Below are 26455 nucleotides of genomic sequence, written 5' to 3'. Positions count from 1 at the left end.
TGAAATGTGTTTATTTCAAGAGCATATATTGGGTTGGCCAAAAATTCACTTGGGTTTTTCCATAAGCTCTTATGGAGAACCCAGATGAACTTTTTGGCCAGCCCAGTACTAGGAGTAGATTGGTACTAGGACTAGATTTATCAGCTGTTCCAACCACAAATTAAGCAAGACATTGTTACATATAATTCTCTGACCCCAGATCCAGAGCAGAGTAACATCATCTAGGACCACCCCATTGTCCCTGTTTCTAGAGCCTATTCCAAGGACCCATCGCCACCCTCCTCTATGCCTTCTCCCAAAGGCATTTATTGACCTGACAGGAAGACTGCACCAATGCATTTCTGAAGAACTGATGTATATAATAACTGTAGATCAATTCCTGTGTTAACTCACTAGCAACACGGGAAATTAATGAAATCTTGGTAAGGTTCAAAATCACTTCCCCATTTAGATTTTATGAAATCTTTAAAGATATTCATGAATTAGGTTCAAGGTGATTTTCTTAGGAAGAAAATCAACTTTTTAAAAATTAAGTCACTCACTTTTGTTGCGTACCTTATTTTTTTAACTAATTTATTTATTTTAATTGGAGGCTAATTACTTTACAGTATTGTAGTGGTTTTTGCCATGCATCAACATGAATCAGTACATGTGTCCCCCATCCTGAACCCCCCTCCCGCCCCACCCCATCCGTCTGGGTTGTCCCAGAGCACCGGCTTTGAGTGCCCTGCTTCATGCATTGAACTTGCACTGGTCATCTGTTTTACGTATGATAATATACATGTTCCAATGCTATTTTCTCAAATCTCACCCTCACCTCTCCCACAAAGTCCAAAAGTCTGTCCTTTACGTCTGTGTCTCTTTTGCTGTCTTGCCTACAGGGTTGTCATTACCATCTTTCTAAATTTCATATATATGCGTTAGCATACTGCATTGGTGTTTCTCTTTCTGATTTTCATCCACCTCATTAGGACTGACTCAAATTGTGTTCTTTTTTATAGCTGAGTAATGTCCCATGGTGTATCTGTGCCACAACTTCCTTATGCATTCGCCTAATGATGGACATCTAGGTTGCTTCTTTACAATTTACAATTAGGCTGTTGTACAGTGCTGCGATGAACATTGGGGTACACGTGTCGCTTTCAGTTCTGGTTTCCTCAGTGTGGATGCCCAGCAGTGGGATTGCTGGGTTGTGTGGCAGTTCTATTTCCAGTTTTTTTAAGGAATCTCCACACTGTTCTCCATAGTGGCTGTACTAGTTTGCATTCACCAACAGTGTGAGAGGGTCCCTTTTCTCCACACCCTCTCCAGCATTTATTGTTTGTAGACTTTGAGATGGCGACCATTCTGACTAGAATAAGATGGTACCTCATTGTGGTTTTGATTTGAATTTCTCTAATAATGAGTGATGTTGAGCATCTTTTCATGTGTTTGTTAGCCATTTGTATATCTTCTTTGGACACACTTTAAAAAGTAAGCAAAAGTAAACATGACCATGAGGGTAGCTGTATAAGCTGAATATAGTCTACCCATTCCAGACTTTAATATCATCTCATTTCTCTACGTTTCTCAAGAGTAATACTAGGATATCACATTAAGCATCATCTTGGAGTAAATATTACTGATAGTAATATTTTCCTCTGTGTTTAGGGGCTGAGTAGCTAAAGAATCTGATTTCATTAAGTCCCTGGATGTGGCCAAATTATCAGGAAAAAGTAATGTTCATAGAAAAGCACTTATTTTCAAAGCCTTTCAGTCCATTTCAGTGATTAGAGGAAGCAGATGGAGAAATATTTTAAACATCTGTAAAGCTGAAGGCCAGGGCTCCTGAACATTCTGTCTTCCTTGTGAGTACATCTTGATAAGGAAGCTGGCAAAAATATTGTTAGGGATCCAAAATGAGCTGACAGGGAAACCACGGTGGCGGTTCTCATTGTGTAATGACGGTGTTCAAGACCTTCCAAAATGTCCCTGGTGTGTAAACACCATGCCACATGATGAATAGTTATACTCAGCATGTAAAAGAGAAGAAATGTGGTGGCTGACCTTGCATTCTGGGCACTAGGTTGAGGAAGGGGCCGTGGACCAGTTAGATGACTCAGACAGCAGAGCAAAGGTGGATGGTGAGGGAATTCCCTGGTGGTCCAGAGGTTAAGACTGAGCACTTTCACCAAAGCAGAGCATGGGTTCCATCCCTGGTCAGGGTACTAAGTTCCCACATGGTACAGACAAAGAAGAAAAAGAAAAACAAGATGGATGGGTGGAGTTCTATGGAGCCATCTATGTGCAGAGGAAGGAACTTTGGGATGATTGGTGCTGCCCAGCAGCGGGCAGGGCTGCCTTTTGAGGTAGGCATGTTCATTGGACTGAGGCTAGAGACCCCCTTGTTAGTGAGGCCTTATGGGGACACAAGAAACTCTCGGGTTGCATGGGAGGTTGGAAGTCTTTCCAGCTCCCAGACTCAGTTACTTCCTGATTTTCAAACCGAGACCCCACAGGTACTGGTGAAAATTATGCCAGCCCAATGTGGACTAAAGTTTATCAGCCTCACTGCAAGTCTGACTTGTAACTACAAATTCTTCTGCAGGAGCACAGTACCATGCAGAAACTCCATTGCACTCAAGTTGACAAGATTGTGGCACAGTACGACAAGGAGAAATTGACTCACGAGAAAATCCTAGAGAAGGCAATGAAGAAGAAAGGGTAAAGGCTGTTGATTTCCTTCTGGAGCATTTTTGCCTTTTTATGTTTTGTCTTTTCCCACAGTTTAGCTGCCTGTTTAGGCCAAGGAAGAACTTAGTCTTAACTGTGTTTTCATCATTAAAAATGATTTCAGAAAATAAGAGACTTACTAAGCTAAAGGGAGTGACTGAAGTGGAAAGAGGAGCTTTGTTCAAGTTCTACAGGTGTTGGTTAATAAAATAATAACTGTGTCTTTCATGAGTTTTCCATGTAAGTACCTTTAAGGTTAATGGGGAGAGAAGGAAAGACAAAGTTGGGAAATTCCAGAAAGCATTTTGCATCACCAGGTAATAAATAATAAGGTTGATGTACTCAAGGGGGAAAAATCCAGTTTTGTTGTTTAATATTTCAAGAATCTTTAGCTTATGCCAACAGCTAAAACTGTTGAATAAAACCTGCCATTGCATTTACTTTGAAAGAGTTTATCTAGAATTCAGCTAGGGAGATGTTTCTGTGTAGCTGAATTCTAGATAAACTCTTTCAAAGAGTTTCTGTGATGTTGCAAGCTAACTGAATAACAGAGTAGGGAAAAACACACGCAGTGCCAGCCATGGAGAAGTGATCAGTTGGATGTTTAGAATGTGTCTCTCAGAGGCACTCTCCATTAATAACACGATGAAGCATTCTGACTTAGGCTATAATAAATCAGAACACACATGCTGAAGACAGATGCTCAGGGCCTGCTCTGGTTTCAGCAATGATGCGGATATTCCAAAAGGAAAAAATAATTGCTGAAATAGGCAGTAATGCTTTCTGGGCAATTGCCTAGTATATATTTCCTACTCACAATGGAGTAAGAAGCAAAAATTACTCCGTAGTGCCAAGAAATGCTATTTTTCTCCCTTGCTGGCATGTGTCAAAGACAAAAATCTGGCTTTACAACCAAAGTAGAAGAATTGGAAATTCACTTCAAGGCTGAAGTCCTGTTTTTCAGTTCTCATCCTAAATAGTATATTATTGAATAAATGAAAAATAGCTTGAAGAACAGCAGGAACCAAAATGGAAACTGACAACAAATCCTTTACAATGAAATAATTGTCAGGTCTGAAATGGCTGTTTGTGTAGTGGTTGAATTCAGTAATCACGATACAGATATTTTGTAAGGTGTGCATCTATTACTAGAAGAACTGAGATTGCCCAGTGAGTCGTGGCGTCCCAAGTGTGATGAACTAATTGTCTTCATCAGAAGGCTTTGGAGCAAAGGCCTCTGGGAGCAGGAAGATATCTCATGCTTGGCATGCATTTGCGGTTTTCCATTTTCAGGGGAAGTAATTGTCTTGAAATGAAGAAAGAAACAGAAATTAAAATTCAGACACTGACATCAGATCACAAATCTAAGGTAAGAAAATGCCTGTTTTTACAGCAACAACTTGGTAATTTGTTTTGAAGCTGCACCCAGTTTTAATCAGAAATAACAGTACCCTGGGGCTGGTCTGGGCCCACTGGGTTAGAGAAGAGGCATTTCGTGGAACACCTTTCCTTCATTGTAGACATATACTCCCAATGTCTATGTCGTCTGCTCAGAGGCATCAGGAAAACAATAAATTATTTAAAAGGAAATGTTGTATAGAAGATAGAATTACTTCCTTATAGAGGTGACATTGAACGTATGACAGAAAACCACCCATCCGGAGGGTTCAGTAACTCTTATTTCAATATTTATTTTTTATTCAATAATTTAATTTTCCATTCTAACTTTGCTGTGGAAGTTTAGGGATGAGGAAAATTCCAGAGCTAAGATTCTAGGAGATGAACCTAATCACTCATGTTTCCCCCCCAAAACACAAGAAAATAGGCGTTTAGGGGACATGAACTGTGATTACAGACATCTTGAAGAACCGAGCACCACGTTGCAGTCAAGAACATAAATATCTTATGATAATAGTTATAAAAGAAAAAGAACTGTTAAAGACAAGGTTTCCAACTATAGCTTTGGTCAAACCAGCCAGTGTCCTCCGTCTACCTGAAGCTCCATCATCCAGCGAGCGACGCTGCCACCCACCTGGGCCAGCCAGGCGTTCCAAACGGAAGTTCTCCGGGGAGCTGTGTATTTGTGTCTGTTCTGCCTTGCAGCCTAAAGAGGTCTAAAGAGTCTAAAGCTGTATATTTTTGAGAGCTGTTCGCTACTCTCTTTTTTCCTCCTCTTAACTAGAATGTTTGAGAAGTAATGACTATGTGATACTCCATCATTTTTAGACACTTTGTGTAAATACAAAAGTAGAAACCTTGGTTACTGTATCATTTGCTTTTGCTGAATGAAACACCACCCCAAAATTTAGTGGCTTAAGACAACTGCTGCTGCTAAGTTGCTTCAGTCGTGTCCGACTCTGTGTGACCCCATAGACGGCAGCCCACCAGGCTCCCCCGTCCCTGGGATTCTCCAGGCAAGAACACTGGAGTTTTGCCATTTCCAACTACCATGTATTAACTGACAGTTCAGTGGGTTAGAACTCAGACTATATGCCCCTGGACAGCTCTACTGATTCCGGCTGGACTTGGGTGTGTCAGCCGTCGGCTGGGACTGGTGGCGTCTCTGAGGTCTCTGGTAGGAAGCTGGCTGCTGGTGGTTTTTAACTGTATGACCTCTCACTCTCCAGCAGGCTAGCACAGGCTTCTCAGAGTTCCAAGAATAGAGAAAGGATAAGCACTTGCACAGCTTCTGTTTGCATCACATTTGCTACAGTCTTACAGGCTAAAGCAAGTCACAGGTCAGCCAGACTCAACGAGCTGGAGAGCTAGACTCTAGCACTTGATGAGCCATAAAACCCACAGTGCGAAGAGCACAGCTACTCTCTGCAGGGAAGACTGTCTACCCCAGCGTTTGCTAAGATGACACAATAAGTCATGACCCAGGAATAAGAGAACATACAGCTCTCTATTCAGACCTGTGACCTTGTGGAAGTGAAGCTGGAAAAGCATGAAGAGATGAAGAGAATTCTCATCGAATCAGTAAAGGAGCCCAAGGACCAGACAAACTAGCGTGTCGGCAACTTAGGCAGTGAAATGGGTCATGGTTAAATATCTAGGGCCAAAATGATTGCCCTGTTTTAAAAAGTGATGACTTCCTAGTTCCTGTTGGTTAGTACATATTTTTACAGGTTCTATAGGTGTCTACTGATTGACCAAGTAAAGCAATGAGGGTGATCTGAAATGCATGGTTAATATTGTGCTTTTAGTTCCTCCCTGCTTGTGAGAATTCCAGGTGGCACCACCCCTTTTCCCCACACAGGTCAAGGAGATTGTGGCACAGCACACAAAGGAGTGGTCAGACATGATCAACACCCACAGTGCGGAGGAGCAGGAGATCCGGGACCTGCACCTCAGCCAGCAGTGCGAGCTGCTCAGAAAGCTCCTGATCAGCGCCCACGAGCAGCAGACCCAGCAGCTGAAACTGTCCCATGACAGGTGGGCAACTTAGCTCCAGAGGAAACTCCGTTTTTAAAACGACTAGTGTGTGTATGTGTGTGTGTGTGTGTGTGTGTGTGTACATGCACAAGTGTCAGGGTAGTAAGGAAAATCAACTTCACATTTAACATTGAGCTTTTTTGTATACTCTGTCATAGAGCTGATGTGGCAAGATGAACTATAAGGAATGGTTTCAACCATCAGAATGCTTCCAAGTGGTGGCAAGATATCATACTCCTACAACCAATTAAGTTACATTACAAGTAGCATACAATACAGTTAAAAATTATCACACACTCTGCTGCCTCTGAGTGGTTCTGGAGGCTTCACAAGATGATAGGGCCAAATTTGACTTTTAAGAAATGATCTGGAACCTCTTAGGAAGAAAAGACACAGAAGGAGATAAAGACCAAGCAGTTGAACTCCTAGAACGGTTGGTTCTGATGGCTCAGAGATACCTTCCTTTCCATTGTCAGGGTGTCTATAAATTTTAGAAAGGCAGGTCTGATCAAGAAATAGCAAAAAGTATCTGTTTATTTTTGCCTCTCCCCATTTCAGCACACTGAGTATCATATTAAAGACACTGCAGATGGTGAGCTGGACTTTTTCCCCAGGCAGAAGACTGTTGATGTCAGTGATGTCTTTTCATCGCAGCTTGGTTGCAGCTTGTCCGTCTTCTTTAGGGCCAGTTGTGTGCTGCTGTGGCAGTGTGTTGATACACGCCAGAAAGTATAACACAGAAGCATTTTACAAACAAATCCAAAAAAAAATAAAATAAACCTTTAAACTTCTGAAATGAATTATGTAGGCACATTCCCAGATTCCAAACTTCATTATGGTGTAATACACAACCGTAAGAACGTGAAGTATTTTTGCCGTAGTTTCTGATTCTCTCATGAGCCAACTAAATGAGGTATGTATGCCATACTGAGTTTCTTGTGGGCTCAAGTACTATACCATATCCATTTTAAAGTATTCTGTTTATTTGTATAGGATTAAAAGTGCCTTTTTCCCCTTAGAAATCTCTTGATTTAGTACACAGAAAGGTCGGTTCATCATCTTCCCTTTGACCATTTCTACAATATCAGATTTTCGATGTCCACCCTTATTCGAAGATACTTTGAAGAATAAGGTACTCTCTTCTAATCTTTTATTGTAGTTGAATAAAGGAGAAAAAATTATCCCAAACAGCAGGCATTGTCCAAAAGAAAAAAAAGTAAATGAATTCTTGCATGACTTCGGAAGTCATTTGAAGGAACCATAACCTTATTACTAATTTACCCTAAAAAATGGATCCATGGCAGGAGTATTTTTCTAAGCAACAGCGGCACTGAAGCTTCCTGTTAAGTATCCTGTGGTCATGTTTCTTTGTCACTATCACAGCGGTTCTAGGTTAAAAAATTCTTGCCTTCCTAACATTTGGCAACATTACTTGGTTACTGATAAGTGCTTGTTGAATGAATGAATGAAGAGATGGTCCATTTAATAACAAGGTATGAAAAATTCTGAGAGCCAGTTTCTCAGGCCCAGGAGTTTCTGTGCATATCCAGCTTCTGTGTCCCTAAGTCCTCTGACTGGAGACCTCTCTGTTTCAGTTTTATCCATCATTTTCCACAAAGTACAAACACCACTTAACCTGCCCATTTCCAGGCAGTGCTCCAAGGAGATCACCATAGATTCCAGACAAGATTCTTTGTTAATACTTTCATTTTCAGATTCTAAGTGGTGTGCATTTGTGCTCATCAGTAGTCCAAAGAGAGGAGTTTTGTGGTACACACGCCCATTCACACTCGGTGATCAGTCACCTGTAAGCTCCCTCAGCCCCCCCGTTTCCTGTGTTTATTTGAAACCATCTGTCCCCTTCACACCCCTGGGCTGTCAGAACGCAAGACAGTCGTTTGTGAGTGTTAGAACATCCTTCCTCTTCCAAGCAATCTGAGCCCCCCAAAAAACATGGGACAAAGCTGGAAAATCCTTGTGTTTTCCTGACTGTAAGCGGTTGTCCCTGTGCATTCTTTCATTATTCTCATGCAGTACTCACTATTCCCATTTGTCTTATTGGAGATAGGCTTGTAAACGTGATTGCCTGAGATATTTGTATATAACTTGGGATTTGTAGCTTTTATTTATTCAGAATGCATCTGGCATGTGGATGACTTAACGACAGTGTCCTACTCTGGGCAGCTGTATAGGCTCATCGTGTGGTTGGGGTTACATTCGGCACGCCTCGTGCCTCCTCTTCCCAGCCCAGCACTCACACTCCACAGCGAGTGCCCCGCGCCCCCAGGAGAAGCATGCTTGTGGCCCGGGGCTCCTGCCCGCCTTCTCACAGAATGCAAGACAACTTCATGATCTCAATAATGAGACAAAAAGTGAACCCAGTCCTCTTGTTACATATGAAATTTGTTTTTTGTTTATATTTTTAATTAAAGTTAAAAATCCACAACGCAAAATTTACTATGTCAACTGTTTGTAAGTGTGTAGCATAAGGTGTATTCACACTGTTGTAACCATCAGTCACTACCACCCAGCTCCAGAACTTTATCATCTTCCCCAACTGAAACTCTACCCACTGAACACTCACTCTCCACTCCCCTGGTGTCTTTTTGCCCCTTACAGTTTTACTGAGGTATAATGGATATACAGCACTGTATAATGTAAGCTGCACAGCATACTGCTTTGGCCTACCTACGTATATCATGAAATGAGTACAATAAGTTTTGTGAACTTCCATCATCTCATACAAATACAAAATAAACGGAAAAATATTTTTCCTCATAATGAGAACTTGTAGGATTTACAACTTTCATGTTTATATAACATACATCTTAGTCATGTTGTACATTACATCCCTAGTACTTATTTATCATATAACTGGAAGTTTGTTCCAGGTGGCTCAGTGGTAGAGAATCTACCTGCCAAGCAGAAGTGAGTTCAATCTCTGGGTCAGGAAGATCCCCTGGAGAAGGAAATGGCACCCATTCCAATAGTCTTGCTTAGGAAATCCCATGGACAGAGGATCCTAGTGGGCTACAGTCCATGGGGTCACAAAGAGTCAGGATACAACTTAGTGACTAAACAGGAAGTTTGTACTTTTTGACCTCCTTCATCCAATTTCCCTTCCCCTCAACCCTGCCTCTGGAAACCACAAATCTGATCTCTTTTTTTATGAGTTTGTTTGGTTGGTTTTCTTTGTTTTTTTATTTAAGTATAATTGACCTAGAAGACTGTGTGAGTTCCTGGTGTACAGCATAATGATTCGATGTCTGTGCATTACAAAATGATCACTTCATGGTTTTGTTTTTATTTTAATACACAGGGAAAGCAAAGAGATGCGAGCACACCAAGCTAAGATTTCTATGGAAAATAGCAAAGCCATTAGCCAAGATAAATCCATCAAGAATAAAGCAGAACGGGAAAGGTGAGTTGGAATGCTCACTGTAAGAATATAATACTGACTCCAGTGTACACACACACTCAGGTTTGAGATATTAAAAAACCTGTGAGTGCTCGCCTAGAATCCTGCTGTTATAACTGCTGGAAAGATATATTATTGTTGCTATGAAATATCTTCGATTGTTTACTACCACTAGTAAAACATATTTACATTCAATATGTGTGTGCTCATTGCCATAATTGTATAAAATCTGGCATAAACAAAACTGTATAAATTATGGCAAAATATCCTTCCCACATGATGCTTAGGTCAGCCTGAAAGCATCTCATTTGCTCAGGTGTTAAGCCCATCCTGAATGTGTTTGCAGTCTATAGGCCTTGTACTGACCTTGACACTAGGGATCATCTCAAATCACCTCCCTCGGGTTTTTTGGTTTGTCCTTGTCTAAGAATGGGTTTTCTAGAAACAAAGACCAAGATAGGACTTTGGGTCATGTGATTTGCTGAGGAAAGGATCTTCAGCAGGGCAGAGAGGAGGAAGCAGGAGGGGGCCAGGGTAGGGGCTAAGCAAGGCTAGGATCTCAGCTAGAGTTCCTCTGCAGCCTGACCCCAGCTCTGGAGTGTAAACGACCATGATCTGCTCCTTTGAACCTTGGGCACGTGCCTCTTGTACATCTGTGTTAATCAGTCCTTGGCCACATAGAGTTGGGAGAGGTTTGTGTGACGTCCAGAGAAGAGCCAAGGTGCGAGTGCTTTAGCCAAGCTGGTAAAGGGGACCTAAGAGGCATCGCTGGTCATGGGCCCCAGAGAGGCAGTTAAAAGCACTCGATGCCCAGTGCACTTCCCACGTTGCAAGTTTACAGAATATAAAGCGTATCATCATCTGGTACATTTTTATGCTGAAGCTTTGTGGATTAAATATGGTTTGGAATTAACAGGCCAGCAGTGGGATTGGAATTCCACAGAAATTTGACCTGGAAAGAAATCACCTTTTCAACACTTTGGACAAGAAATTTCCCAATAAACATGGAGTGTCATTTGTTTCTCTTTAAGGAGATTATTACTCAATTTATTCAGTGTATCATATTGGCTTAGTTATCTTGTTATTGTTCAGTCACTAACTGATATCTGACTGTTTGCAACCCCATGGAATGCAGCATACCAGCTTCCCCTGTCCTTCACTATCTCCCCAATTTTGCTCAAATTCGTGTCCATGAAGTTGGTGATGCTATCTAACCATCTCATCCTCCGGTGCTCCTTTTGACTTAAATCATTCCCATTTTCCAATGAGTCTTTCCAATGAGTCAGGTCTTGCATCATGTGGCCAAAGAATTGGCACTTAAGCTTCAGCACCAGTCCTTCCAAATAATATGCAGGGTTGATTTCCTATAGGGTTGACTGGTTTGATCTCCTTGTAGTCCAAAAGACTCTCATGAGTCTTCTCCAGCACCAAATTTGAAAGCATCGGTTCTTTGACACTCAGCCTTCTTTATGATCCAGCTCTCACATTCGCACATCACTACTGCAAAAACCACAGCTCTGACTATACAGACCTTTGTCAGCAAAGTGTTATCTCTGCTTTTTAATATGCTATCCATGTTTGTCATAGATTTCCTTCCAAGGAGCAAGTATATTTTAACTTTATGGCTAAAATCACCATCCTCAATGAATTTGGAGTGCAAGAAAAACCTGTCACTGCTTCTACTTTTTTCCCCTTCTATTTGCCATGAAGTGATGGGACCAGATACCATGATCTTCGTTTGTTGAATGTTGAGTTTTAAGTCAGCTTTTTCACTCTTCTCTTTCATCCTTATCAAGAGGCTCTTTAGTCGCTCATCATTTTCTGCCATTTGAGTGTTATCATCTATATATCTTAGGGTGTTGGTAGTTCTCCCAGCAATCTTGATTCCAGCTTGTGATTCATTCACCCTGGCATTTAGCATGGTGTACTCTGCATAGAAGTTAAATAAGCAGGGTGACAATATATAGCCTTGATGTACTCCTTTACCAGTTTTGAACCAGTCATTTCTTCCATGTCTGGTTCTAGCTGTTGCTTCTTGATCCACATACGGGTTTCTCAGGAGGCGGGTAAGGTGGTCCAGTATTCCCATCTCTTGAAGAATTTTCTACAGTTTGCCGTTATCCACACAGTCAAAGGCTTTAGCATAAGCAGAAGTAGATCTTTTTCTGGAATTCTCTTGCTTTCTCTATGATCCAAGAAATGTTGGAAATTTGATCTCCAGTTCTTCTGCCTTTTCTAAAACCAGCTTGTACATCTGGAAGTTCTCAGTTCACATATTGCTGAAGCCTAGCTTGAAGGAATTTGAGCATTACCTTGCTAGCATGTGAAATAAGTGCAACTGTGCGGTAGTTTGAACATTCTTCGACATTGCACTTCTTTGGGATTGGAATGAAAAATGATCTTTTCCAGTCTTATGGCCACTGCTGAGTTTTCCAAATTTGCTGGCATATTGAGTGCAGCACTTTAACAGCATCTTTAGGATTTGAAATAGTTCAGCTAGAATTCCGTCACCTCCACTAGCTTTGTTCATAGTAAATCTTCCCAAGGCCCACTTGACTTCATGCTGCAGGATATCTGGCTCTAGCTGACTGATCACACCGTCATGGTTATCTGGGTCATTAAGACCTTTTTTGTATAGTTCCTCCATGTATTATTGCCACCCGTTCTTAATATCTTCTGCTTCTGTTAGGTCCATACCATTTCTGTCCTTTATTGTGCCCATCTTTGCATGAAATGTTCCCTTGATATCTCCAGTTTTCTTGAAGAGATCTCTAGTCTTTCCCGTTCTGTTGTTTTTCTCTATTTCTTTGCATTGTTCATTTAAGAAGGCCTTCCTAACTCTCCTTGCTATTTCTGGAACTCTGCATTCAGTTGAGTATGTCTTTCCCTTTCTCCCTTGCCTTTCACTTCTCTTCTTTCCTCAGCTATTTGTAAAGACTCCTCAGACAACCACTTTGCCTTCTTGCATTTCTTGTTTTGGGGGATGGTGTTTTGTCATTTTCTTCTGTACAGTGTTACGAACTTCTGTCCATAGTTCTTCAAGCACTCTGTCTACCAGATCTAATCCCTTGAATCTATTCATCACCTCCACTGTGCAATCATAAGGGATTTGATTTAGACACACCTGAATACTCAGTTGGTAAAGAATCCACCTGCAATGCAGGAGACCTTGGTTCGGTTCCTAGAAGGCTATAGTTCAAAGCATTGCAAGAGTCGGACGTGACTGAGCAACTAAGCAAGCAACCATATAGCAAAGTGAACTCTGCTTAATGCACTGTGGTGGCCTGAATGGGAAGGAAGTCCAAAATGGAGGAAATATATATATATGTATGTATGTATCACTGACTGGCTGACTCATTTTGGCTTCCCTGATAACTCAATTGGTAAAGAATCCACCTCCACTGCATGAGACCCTGGTTCAGTTCCCGGATCGGGAACGTCCACTGGAGAAGGGATAGGCTACCTGCTCCAGTATTCTTGGGCTTCCCTTGTGGCTCAGCTGGTCAAGAATCTGCCTGCACTGTGGGAGACCTGAGTTCAATCCCTGGGTTAGGAAGATCCCCTGGAGAAGGGAAAGGCTACGCGCTCCAGTATTCTGGCCTAGAGAATTCCATGGACTATATAGTCCATGGGGTCGCAAAGAGTCAGACACGACTGAGTGACTTTGACTTTCACTTTCATACCTGAATGGCCTAGTGGTTTTTCCTCCTTTCTTCAATTTAAGCCTGTATTTTGGAACAAGGAGCTCATAATCTGGGCCACAGTCAGCGCCAGGTCTTGTTTTTGCTGACTGTATAGAGGTTCTCCATGTTTGGCTGCAAAGAATATAATCAATCTGATTTTGGTATTGATCATTTGGTGATGTCCATGTGTAGAGTCATTGCCTGCATTGTTGAAAAGGGGTATTTGCTATGACCAGTGTGTTCTCTTGACCAAATTCTGTTAGCTTTTGCCCTGCTTCATTTTATACTCCAAGGCCAAACTTGCCTGTTACTCCTGGTATCTCTTGAGTTCCTACTTTTGCATTTCAGTCCCCTATGATGAAAAGGACATCTGTGTGTGTGTGTGTGTGTGTGTGTGTGTGTGTTTGTGTGTGTGTTAGTTCCAGAAAGTCTTGTAGGTCTTCCTGGAATTGGTCAACTTCAGCTTCTTCAGCATTAGTGGTTGGGGCATAGACTTGGATTACCATGACATTGAATGATTTGCCTTGAAAATGAACTGAGTTTATTCTGTCATTTTGAGATTGCACACAAGTACTGCATTTCAGTCTCTTATTGACTGTGAGGGCTACTCCATTTCTCCTAAGGGATTCTTGTCCACAGTAGTAGATGTAATGGCCATCTGAATTAAATTCACCCATTCCCGTCATTTTAGTTCACTGATTCCTAACATGTTCAGTCTTGCCATATCCTGCTTGACCATGTCCAATTTACCTCCATTCATGGACCTAACATTCTAGGTTCCTATGAAATATTGTTCTTTATAGCATCAGGCTTTACTTTCACCACCAGACACATCCACAACTGAATGTCATTTCCAATGAAGTACCATCCTCTGGACATCATCCTCAGAAAAGGAACTTTGTTTAATGGCCTTGTATACATGGAAAGGACATCATTCACTTTGCTCATAAACATAAAATATTAATGCCATGATAAAATCCTTGGTAAACTGTTTTAGACTGTTAAAAGTTGAATGTAGAAATCAACCTGAAAATATACTAATTGTTAAATAGCTCTTTATCCTATTTTTTTCAAATATGTTGCAAAGTGTCTTTCAGTCCAGTTGAGGACAAATTGTCTTAAATTATGAGTTATTAATAACCAGAAAATATTTAATTTCATTTTCTTATTTCAACTCTACATACTTCTTTATTATAACTCTGTATCCAATGGTTCAGTTCAGTTCAATTCAGTCACTCAGTCATGTCCGACTCTTTGTGACCCCATGAATCGCAGCACACCAGGCCTCCCTGTTCATCACCAACTCCCGGAGTTCACTCAAACTCATGTCCGTCGAGTCGGTGATGACTGATTTGATCTCCTTGCTGTCCAAGGAATCTTCTCCAGCACACAGTTAGAAGGCATCAATTCTTTGGTGTTCTGCCTTCTTTACAGTCCAGCTCTCACAACCGTAACTGACCCCTGGGAAGACCATAGCCTTGACTAAACAGACCTTTGTCAGCAGAGTATTGTCTCTGCTTTTCAACACATCATCTAGGTTTGTCATAGCTTTCCTGCCAAGAAGCAATCTACTATCTTCTGATTTCTGGGCTGCAGTCACCAACGTTAGTGATTTTAGAGCCCAAGAAGAGGAAATCTGTCAGTTTCCACTGTTCCCCCTTCTATTTGCCATGAAGTAATGGGCTGGATGCCATGATCTTAGTTTTTTTAATATATAGCTTTAAGCCAGCTCTTTCACTCTCCTCCTTCACCCTCATCAAGAGGCTCTATAGTTCCTCTTTGCTTTGCCATTAGAGTGGTATCATCTGCATATCTGAGGCTGTTGATGTTTCTTCCGCCTATCTTGATTGATGGGAACACCAAAATTCAGAAAGTAGTTACCTCTGAAGAGAGAGAAAGAGGGGAAATGGAGTCCAGAAAAATACAAAGGGGGCTTTGTTTATATTTGCAACACTTTTATTTCCTTTAAAAATATGAGACAAGGGTGGTAAACCATATTAATATTGACTAGTCTGAGTGATGGATACACAGATGTTTTGTGTCTTTTTCTCTGTACATTGTATATTTCAAAATTCCTCAAAAAATTAGGAAAAGGAAGTATAATCTCATCCAAATAATTAAATGAAATATGACTTTTTCTTACTTAATATCAATTAATTCCATCCAGTGACATACCAACTGTTGTTTGTACCTTTGCTTTTAGGAGAGTCAGGGAGTTAAATAGCAGCAACACTAAAAAGTTTCTGGAAGAAAGAAAGCGAGTAAGTATCATAATTTTCTTAGCACTTTTCCTTTGAAAAAACTAAATAGTAGCTCATGCTTAGATTTCAGACTTCTAGCTAATTTGCTTAATTTGATTTTTCTGTATGCTAAATATTCTAGCTTCTCTTCTCTTCTCCCTGAAAGCTAATCTTTCACTAAAATCTTTAAGGTAATTATTCAGTACCATTTTATACAGAAAATGAAGCCAAATTTTAATCATGCACAAATACTCTTTTCTTTTCTAAGATTTTGGCAGCAACTATCTTACCAGTAAAAATTATGGGGTTTAAATTCTCCCAGTTTTCAGGCTATTTTCTTTCTTCTTTTTTTTTTTTATTATTTTTATATCCTTCTCTTAAACTGCAAACTACCAACCCTCATAGATAAGTTTTAAGGTTACAACCCAAAGTTGATCAGAAGTGTTTGTTTTGCTTTGCAGCTCGCCATGAAGCAGTCCAAAGAAATGGATCAGTTGAAAAAAGTCCAGCTTGAGCACCTCGAATTCCTAGAGAAACAGAATGAGCAGGTATTTCACTTAAAGAGCGTAAAAAGATGTAGGCAGCCAACCAGCTTCAGGAGGCAAATGCCATGGTCCACAGTCACCCTTCTGCTAAAGCCAGTAGCCTGCATAGTGGCATAGAAAGGCGGCTAGAAAAATTTGATGCCATTACTGTACTTTCCCCTTTTCTTCCAACAAGAACAGAAAGTACTTTTTTTGAAGTAGGAGAGGAATGTGGCTGTGGAGGAAAAAAGAATCAAAATTTGATTAGATGATGGGGATTTTAAAAAGGACATTCCCGAGAGGAGGAGAAAACAGATTATAAGTTACTTCTCCATTTTTATGTGAAGTTATATCACTTGTACCCTAGAGACAAGTGATATTGTATTTAATGAGAAACCACCTGTTTTCAACCTCAGTCTAAAAATGAAATTATAAAACCTTCTCAACTTACAAGTCAAACCTAAATGCATAAACTACCATAATTCTACATACCACTGAATGTGAGTGGGTACCATACTCTTAGTGTTAAACACTAAATTAAAATATACACAAATAAAAAGAGGTCTCCAAAATCCAACTATTCAGTAGCTGTCAGGCATATACCAACATCAAGATGAATGTGTATTTGCCTCAAGCGGAGTTCAGATAGTTGAGCTACAGCCCACTGGCCATCCACAGTCTCATTTCAATTGGATGGAAATACCTCTAGCTTCTATGGCACGATGACCCTCAGTAGCAGTTAAAATTTCAGTCTGTCTCAGTCCAAATACACCTCTTCAGGTGTAGTTGCTTTGAAGTTATTATTTCTAGGTAATTTACTCCAATCTAGAAGCTGTAAAGAGGTTCTGCCGAAACCCGTACTTGTACTGCATTATTCTTTCCTGTTCCCTTTCACATATAAAGTAATCCTATTTAAGGTATTTTTTTTTTAAGAGTAAATGGCTTCCACTGAAGAAAACTTAAGTGGAAATTAGACTAAAAAGTACCTTTGAGACAGTAAAATAAAATGATAAAATCAGGGTTTGTTGTTTTTTTGTTTTTTTTTTTGTTTTGTTTTTTTTTGTATTGCAATGGAGTAACAAATAAATCCAACTTCTGGTTTCATATCCTTTACTTTTTGGTTGATAGAAGTTTTATTCATCAGCATTCTTCTAAGTTATGTTTCCCATTTCTTTTCCAGCTAAATGCTTCTAGTCATGAATAGTCCACAGATCTCCAAGGCGGACAATAAGTGTGTATTGTCCAACAGGTCCCACTCATTTGACCAGTCCCTAGATACAGCACCTTCTACTACAAGTTACCTAACTTTTTTTGCTCTCAAAGCCATTTCTCAGAAAGTGTTTCTGGAGGGTGAGGGGAATGGATAAGGGAATAGCCACTATTTCCAAAACATTAGAATCCACTTCAGTGACTCGGTACTGGGTGGGGATAAGGATGCCTTAAAGAAGGCACAATGAAGGTAAGATGCAGCTCTGTGTCAGTTAACTAAATTAAGAAACTACTTAGAAATCACTGTGTTGCTTAGCAACAAGTTTGACTAAAGGATAGAAATGTGCTAAAAATTGCTCATCATTACAATAGTGGTATGTATCAGAGCTAGAGAATAGCTAGTGTTTTTAGTTTCAGAGCTAAAGTACACAATTTAAAAATCACTTTGGCCTTTTATCCTAATACATGTGTAACTCAAAGCACACCAGAGTTTTTGCACTGAAATAATGGATTAATGACAACAGTATTGATTGGATCTTATTGGGAGGATAGTGACTTCTTGTTTCTGAAATTCATATAATGCCTTTCAAGGGGTCACAGGTCATGCCTACCACCCACACCTGATACTTTGAGTCATAGAAGCTTAGGAAAGAATGTAAGAAGGCTTGAGATTTGGTGAAGAGGTAATGAGATTCCATGAAAAGAAATCCAAGGTATATTGATGCTTCCAGCAAGTGTGGAATTTGGACTTGAATTTCTGTGTTAAGCTTTGCTTTACAAATATGGCCCATTCTGTAACAAATTCAATCCCAGATATTTTCTAGTGTACTTTTGGAGGGGGGAATTTACAGATTGAACACCTCTCAATTCAGTTACCAAGTGTGGTTCAACACTGTCTTGGCGCAGTGCAGAAGATGCTGCAGCTCTATTTCTTCTCTCACATTAGGCGAGGTCTGGAACCATTTGGAGAGCTCCCCCTATAACCTATTGGGTGGCTGAGTGGTTAAGAATCTGCCTGCGATGTAGGAGACCCAGGTTTGATCCCTGGGTCAGGAAGATCCCCTGGAGAAGGGCATGGCAACCCACTCCAGTATTTTTGCCTGGAGAATCCCATGACAGAGGAGCCATGGGGTCACAGTCCATGGGGTCACAGAGTCAGACATGACTGAAGCAACTCAATTCAAAATTTCATTGACCCGAAACAGTGTCCTGTCTCCAGATAATCCCAAACTTGTATAACAATCTCCCAAACTACTATTAAACCCCAAGACTTTTTTTGTTGTTCATTTCTAAGCCAAAAATAAATTAATTTTAACATTCTGTAATAATATCTCCCTTGAAAGTTTCTTACTGCTTTCCTATAACCATTATCCTATAAATTTTCCTGGTTGCCCCAAAGCAAAGCCTGGAATCATCTACTTCATTAGTTAGACAGTGTTAAGGGCACTGGAAGAAACAACTCAAGTTTCAACCTATCTGGGTCCTGATTGTGGATCCTAACCTCCTATGTCCTTTCTAATGGCTTTGCCTGCTTGGTTGGCAAGTATTCATTTAAAACTCCGAAGGATGGGGATTTTTTCCCCTGCTATTTCCCATAGACCTCCCAGCCATACACGAGCTCATCTGTCTTGACATGCACCATTTCAAACATGAAATGCTCCATTACTGTCATACTCAAGTTTTAAAAGTTGGTTTTGTCATCAGTCCTGTCATTTAATAAGGAGAGGTGAGGGTCTCACCCCACGGGAGAGCTGCAGTCTGGGCTGAGAGGCATTGGTTGCTTTTGTTCTTTTGTTTTTGTTGAGATCAACCTGGGGTAAGTTTGTCGCTGATGGTTCTATACATGTTTTATCCTTAGCCTTTTGCTTTTCTGTATATGGTTTTGCATTCATTTTTCAAATTCACTTCAGTATTCATTTATTTTCTTTGTTTTGTATGTATGACTCAATTTTGACATTACTATTTTTGTACAAACAGCTTTTGAAATCCTGTCACGCAGTGTCCCAAACGCAAGGTAGGACTGAAAATTCTGATAAGCAAGATATTGCCTTCCTGCTCAACTGCGCTCGTATTCTCGCTGCTTTGACGATTCACATCTGCTCTTGACTAGCTAAGATTGCAAGGGTTTGATTGAAAAGTTTGACTATTTGATGCTTGGATTTCTGATGTACAATTCAAACTGAAATGCCCAGCGTCTTGAGAGAATTATGTCTGATGGCATTTTAGCATCCTTTCCAGTTGCAGACATAGGAATCTCATGCTGATGAAGACATACCCAGTCACTGGAAAAAGTGATATACGGTGGTCCTTTGGACCAATCACAGCTGAAACTGGGTCACAGAGTCAGATCTTTCACAAACATTAATATGACTGCCATTAATTTTTAAAGCACCCAGTAAAAGTTGATTGGTGGTTTTTAGTAACAGAGAGTTATGGTCTGCATGCAAACACATTATACAGCATCATTGTACAATGACTCTTGTCATGCTTTCTGTTAGAACCAGTCTGCCAGGGAACCTAATCACCCCTTATAAATACAGTGACCATATAATTTATCATTCAAACAGAATAGCTTTGAAAGTGAAAGGGGACGTTGTTCATAATAGCCAGGACCATAGGCATGAATTGGAACCGTCCTGAGAAGTGAGCATGAATGGTCACTCTGCTCATATGAGAACCTGGCTCTTGGAATCCTCCTGTACTGTTAATATGATCCTTCTCTCTAAAACATGTTCGATATTGTCCTTAATGCTAGAGGGAAAGAAGCAGAGGGAATCCTTTATTACTATTTACTGAATATAAAATATTTCACTTCCAGTGCTGATAATATTTCACTGTCATCTCTTATAAATACTGTTTGTGTCATAGTTTCATGTTCGTGTATTTTTTCCATTTCCTCATTTTTCTATTAGAGCATTAGTATGTTTCAGGCATTAAAAAAAAATCTGGGGAGTGGGAGCCATTCATCCAAAATGTGAGCAGAAAGTTACTATCTTTGGTGTTTTTATATCCATCCTCACCAAAATGGAATTTAAAGCCACAGTCTAAAAATAACAATAAGAAGGAGATCACTCTGTGGTCTGTGGGTTAAACTAATTTCGTAGCAGAACTTCATTTGGTACATTTTGATGCTCATAGTATGATCTGCAGAGTTGACTAAATCCTCCCACTGACCTTCCATTTAGTTGGAATACCTAAGTCGACATGAACAGTAACATTGGAGCTCATCAGGGTCCTCCTCCAAGTTATATCTTTATATATCCATGTTTCCATTTTAAAATGTCCTTTATTTCAAAGTGATGTGTCACTGAAAGAGGACAGGAATGCTTTATTTTTTTTCCAAAAGATACATGCTTTGGGTTCGGAAAAAAGCACATGGTTGGAAAGTAAAGCTTAAAATGAACCAATTGCTTTTTCCCTATATCGCCAGGCAGTGATTTGTCACCAGAACCTATCCCCATCAGACACCTTTCCACCTCTCAAATGAGCTGGTTGTCTTCTTGACAGCCTTAATTCATGAGGTTTAATTCACTGTAGCTTACTTCCTGGCATGGACTGTAAAAGCTGAATTGCTCCAGAGAAGTGAGAGCCTATAAAGAGATTTATGGACAGTAGCCTTCCAGGAACCCTACGTATGCATGTAACGGTCTGCCCGCAGCATACTCCAACCAAACCAATGTGATAGGCTTCCACTCAAACTTTCCCACCCGTGAGATTCTTAGACAGTCACTTTTAATTAAATTTCAGGCTATATGGGGAATAAATTGTACATAAGCAATGCTTATTCTAAAAGTGATCAAATTATCTATGCACAGTCAAGGCATGTCAGTCTGTGGAAACTAAATCGAACAGAAAGGACGTAAGCTACAAAGTGACAGGTGTGGCTTGTTTTCCAGTTGTTTTCCTGGTACTGTGTGGACCATTCCTTCTCAGACTTTAACATGCATAAAAATTCCCTGGGGATCTTACTAAAATGCAGACTCTGGGTCAGTAGGGCGGGGGTGGAGTCCAAGATTCTGCATTTCTCACAAGATCCCAGGCAATGCCGATGCTGCTGGTCTGTGGACCACACTTTTATGTAGCCAGGACATAGTGACAAGCATCAAATTCAAGGGAAAAGAGAGGTGGGGTTTTGCTGCATGTCTTCAGGAGAGGATTTCAACATGTAAGGCCTTGTTTCTGATGTTACAGGCGAAGGAGATGCAGCAGATGGTGAAATTGGAAGCAGAGATGGACCGCAGACCAGCAACAGTTGTGTGAAACTCCAGGACGCAAACTGAAACCACAGAACCACCGCATCAAAGAGCACTCCCCAGCTTCCGAACACAGATTCCATGGAAGAAAGCTGATGTCTTCTGCGTTTCTTTTTCATGTAGACAAAGGGTCACCTGAAACCACAGAGACTGAGTTCTCTTAAACATTCTGAACACTAAATTTCCTTGGCCAACCAAAAGTAGTTACAAATCCCCCCAAATTGCGGCTCCAGTAAGTCAGAGTTTACCTGTTGATCATACCACTTCAACATGTTTGCTAGAAAATATCATCACAAGTAAATGAGCTTGGTGTTAAAAACTCTGCTTTGTGATGCATTAAGACATGTTTGAGCAGCAGCAAAAGTAGTGCATTAGCCATGTAATAGCAAGCACATGCACTGGGGTAGGGGGGAGGGAAACTGTCTACAGATTTATTAGCAGCAGTGGTGATTTGCTAGACAAATAACTGGGGGGAATTTTTCTACATCTGAGTTACCTCATCAGTAAGTGCCATGTCTCCACCATGCCATGCGAAGCTAATTTCCTGTAACAGTCATGGAAATGGTTAGAACAACAGAAAAATAGAACTGTGTCCTTGTGCCAAAACCCACTGTGCTCACAAGGAGAACTCTCAGGCACGTTTAAGAAGCTGACATCTGACATTGCTTCCTAGGAATTGCTTCTGCTGACCCTAGATTACTACAGCTCACTCTTAACACCGTGAAGATTGTGAAGTGGTTATTGGCAACCGTTTGTAAATGTGACCATGTAAAAAGTATTTATGCTCCTAATTCACACTGTCAGAGAGCAAAATCATGTTACGTATTGCCACATGACAAGATTAGTGACCAGGAATACTAGAACCATGTTTGCATGATACACAAGCACCAATCATGACTAATCCGTACACAGTTAACCTAATGCAAATAAATACTGGTGAAGTAACTGTATGGCACAGAATATAATTTGACTCTCAAGACTTTTAGCATAATGAAAAAGTCTATATATATGTGTATATGAACTATGTGGGCATTCTTGATACTTCAAGTTCTAGTTTCAAAAAAAAATACATAACTAATTTAATTTTACACAAAAAATATTTATGCAGATTTTCAGAATTTCATATCAGGAAATAACCTTTTTATGTCTGTTAAATATCAAAACAATTTGCTACAGTGTTAATCTGCATGGTCGTTAAGCCTGCTGTAGTTGCGTTGCAGAGAGTGCATGGAAAAGTCCCTCCTGGGATGGAGCTGTGCCCCAACGCCCAGAGGAGCGCATGGAAACCGCACTTGAGAACTAATCAGATCACTGATTTAGGGCACCAACCACCAACCAGATTGTTGTATATGCTTGTACAGATTGATTCTGTGTGTTCCTCTGAGTAAAACAGAGAATTATGTTACCATCAATATTGAAATTAAACTTCCAACTTCTCTAATAAAAAAATGAAAACACATCCAACATCTGTCAGAGTGTTTGCTCCTCAGGATGCCTTCCCGTGTACTTTTTCTGTTTCCTAAATAATCTCTTCGTTGTTCTTAGAGGGGGGTTTATGCTTGCCCCCAGCACATTTTTCTCCTGACATAAAAAGACTGTTTGACTGGTTGCCTCCCGATGTAAAGTACTTGTTTTTCCTTTTTCTCACATTTATCATTTGAACTGGCTTCTTTTGAAATTCTCTGGTTACAGATTTCCTTATTTGTAAGACAGTAGAGTTTGAGTACATATTTTTCCATACTAACATCTCATGAAAAATTATGGCTACTATTATGGTACAACTGGATGGCCAGTTTTGAAAGATTTCAGGTAGCTCTCTCACCAAATCAAATAGCTCCCTCTCAGCACTCAGCTGAGCCCACTGTTCTGTAGCACTTGACTGAATCCATCACTCACCCCTCTCTGCTCTGCTCCTGAAAGATTACTTCTACTTTTCCTGTTTTTCTGATCATTTTTTCTCTGGCTTTTCATCCTCCTACACTGCCATAAATATTTGTCTTCCAGCTTAAATCCAGAGCCAGTTTTCTCTCTAACCGGGTTAACTTTCATTATTTGAGATATCTTACTCCCAGAAGAGGACTTCCCAAGTGGTGCTAGTGATAAAGAATGGCAACCCACTCCAGTGTTCTTGCCTGGAGAATCCCAGGGACGGCGGAGCCTGGTGGGCTGCCGTCTATGGGGTTGCACAGAGTCGGACAAGGCTGAAGTGACTTAGCAACACCCAGAAGAGGACTTCCCAGGTGGTGCTAGTGGTAAAGAACCCGACTGCCCATGCAGGAGATGTACCTAAGAGATGCGGGTTCAATCCCTGAACTGGGAGGAATCCTTGGAGAAGGGGACAGCAACCCACTCCAGTATTCTTGCCTGGAGAATCCCATGGACAGAGGAGCCTGGTGGGTTATAGTCCATAGGGTTGCCAAGAGTCAGACACAACTGAAATGACTTAGCAAGCACACATGCACTCCCAGAAGAATCCACTGTAGTAGGATTAAACATGTACACACAGTTCAAGTACAACAAAAAGATGGGTTTATTTTCAATTGTAAGCTCATGTTGCACTCAGATCCTACGTTCTCATTTATTATAAGGGACAAAAAATCTTGGCAATTACAGTTACTCAGTCTCTTCAAACTTAAAAAGACAAACACTTATTTCAGAGGTATATTCAATTACTTAAAAGTCAGTCTCCCAGTTAGAGTTCCCTCCCCATTAAGGAAGTCTCCCTGCTTCTCTTCCAAGATGGCTTCTGGGTGCAAATGGAAGCTCACGTGTCCTCCCGGCAGTGGGGAAGAACATCTGGTTACCCCTACTGTGTGGTCCTAACTGCCCTGGACCGCAGTCCTGCAAGGTAGATCCTTTCATTCTAGTGTCTCAAGGTCTCTGCTCAAAAGAGTTTTCACCCTGGACTCAGTTTTTCTCCAGTTTTATTCTGGGATACACAGAAAGTCTGGATTTGGAAGCGGAGGGGAGGATAGAGGTGCGAGCTCAGATCATCCATGCAGATACCTCCTCTGGCCATCTGTTAGCTGCTAGTGCCATGTTGTTCCATGGCAGGTTGCTTAAGGAGGATTGCTATTTTCTAAATCTATGCCCCAAGAAGCAAGTTTATAGTGAAGATACTGCATCCTGCTTCTCAGTCCCTCACCACTGTTGGTTCCAATCTGGGGATCAAGACACTTGCCTCAATTCTTACCTTGCTCCCTCCTGTCAGCCCCAAAAGGATATTCAACTGCACATACATGACTGACTGGAATGCCCAAATAGCCTGCCAGGCTTCTCTGTCCATGGGATTTTCCAGGCAAGAACACTAGAGTAGGTTGCCATTGCTTTCTCCAGGGAATCCTCCCAACCCAGGTATTGAACCCAGGTCTCACTCACTGTAGGCAGACTCTACCATCTGAGCCACCAGGGAAGCCGTATATTGGACTGTACTTCTTCCCTAAGTAGACTGTTCTTCCCCTTTGGGGAAGGGATAAAAGGCTTCATGGAAAATAAACCAGTTTGACAAGATAGAGAAACCCATCAGTAGGTGCAGTATTCATCAAATCCAGTTCAGTTCGGTTCAGTCACTCAGTCGTGTCTGACTCTTTGTGACCCCAAGGACTGCAGCATGCCGGCCTTCCTGGCCATCACCAACTCCCGGAGTTGACTCAAACTCATGTCCATTGAGTCGGTGATGTCATTCAACCATCTCATCCTCTGTCATCCCTTCTCCTCCCACCTTCAATCTTTCCCAGCATCAGGGTCTTTTCCAATGAGTCAGTTCTTCATATCAGGTGGCCAAAGTATTGGAGTTTCAGCTTCAGCATCAGTCCTTCCAATGAATACTCAGGGCTGATTTCCTTTAGGATGGACTGGTTGGATCTCCTTTCAGTCCAAGGGACTTTCAAGAGTCTTTTCCAACACCACAGTTCAAAAGCATCAACTCATCCAGATTTAAAATTTAGAATTTATATCTTCTTGGGGAATAGAATTTCTTTTACTATGAAGGGGTCATCTTTATTAATTCTGTGACTCTCTTTTGGTGACTGTTTAATAAAGCTTACTCTATCATTTTAAAAAAAAAGCATCAATTCTTCAGCGCTCAGCTTTCTTTCCAACTCACATCCATACATGACCACTGGAAAAACCAAAGCCTTGACTACATGGACATTTGTTGGCAAAGTAATGTCTCTGCTTTTTAATACACTGTCTGCTGCTGCTGCTGCTAAGTCACTTCAGTCGTGTCCGACTCTGTGCGACCCCATAGATGGCAGCCCACCAGGCTCCCCCGTACCTGGGATTCTCCAGGCAAGAACACTGGAGTGGGTTGCCGTTTCTTTCTCCAATGCATGAAAGTTAAAGTGAAGTCGCCCAGTCGTGTCTGACCCTTTGTGACCCCATGGACTGTAGCCCACCAGGCTCCTCCATCCATGGGATTTTCCAGGCAAGAGTACTGGAGTGGCTTGCCATTGCCTTCTCCAATATACTGTCTAGGTTGGTCATAACTTTTCTTCCAAGTAGTAAGCGTCTTTCAATTTCATGGCTGAAGTCACCATCTGCAGTGATTTTGGAGCCCAGAAAAATAAAGTCAGCCACTGTTTCCCCATCTATTTCCCATGAAGTGATGCCATGATCTTCATTTTCTGAATGTTGAGGTTTAAGCCAACTTTTTCACTCTCCTCCTTCACTTTCATCAAAAGGCTCTTTGGTTCTTCTTCACTTTCTGCCATAAGGGTGGTGTAATCTGCATATCTGAGATTATTTATATTTCTCCTGGCAGTCTTGATTCCAGCTTGTGCTTTCTCCAGCCCAGCGTTCCTCATGATGTACTCTGCATATAAGTTAAATAAGCAGGGTGACAATATACAGCCTTGACATACTCCTTTCCCAATTTGGAACCAGTCTGTTGTTCCATGTCCAGTTCTAACTGTTGCTTCCTTACCTGCATACAGGTTTCTCAAGAGGCAGGTGGTCTGGTATTCCCATCTCTTGAAGGATT

The 26455-nt window shown here is 41.0% G+C and overlaps 1 protein-coding gene across 14 annotated transcripts in view; it reads left to right on the top strand.

Moving 5' to 3' along the window:
* PLCB4 (phospholipase C beta 4) overlaps positions 1-22933 on the top strand; it is a 480542-nt gene extending 457609 nt beyond the window's left edge. For 12 of the 14 annotated variants that reach the window (XM_044928306.2, XM_025264590.3, XM_025264588.3 and 9 more), the window contains 8 exons: positions 2588-2703; positions 4006-4081; positions 5972-6147; positions 9467-9568; positions 15452-15509; positions 15950-16036; positions 19199-19235; positions 21413-22933. In XM_044928306.2, the coding sequence (XP_044784241.1) occupies positions 2588-2703; positions 4006-4081; positions 5972-6147; positions 9467-9568; positions 15452-15509; positions 15950-16036; positions 19199-19235; positions 21413-21501 (741 nt within the window). In that variant the 3' untranslated portion in view covers positions 21502-22933. The remainder of the gene's footprint in view (positions 1-2587; positions 2704-4005; positions 4082-5971; positions 6148-9466; positions 9569-15451; positions 15510-15949; positions 16037-19198; positions 19236-21412) is intronic. The other 2 variants (XM_025264595.3, XM_044928310.2) reach the window with 1 other exon arrangement.
* Positions 22934-26455: the final 3522 nt, after the last annotated feature.

The sequence above is a fragment of the Bubalus bubalis genome, chromosome 14 (assembly GCF_019923935.1).
Source record: "Bubalus bubalis isolate 160015118507 breed Murrah chromosome 14, NDDB_SH_1, whole genome shotgun sequence".
NCBI classification, from domain to species: domain Eukaryota; kingdom Metazoa; phylum Chordata; class Mammalia; order Artiodactyla; family Bovidae; genus Bubalus; species Bubalus bubalis.
The sequence above is the reverse complement of the archived record's forward strand: the minus strand, read 5'-3'. Positions and strand labels throughout refer to the sequence as shown.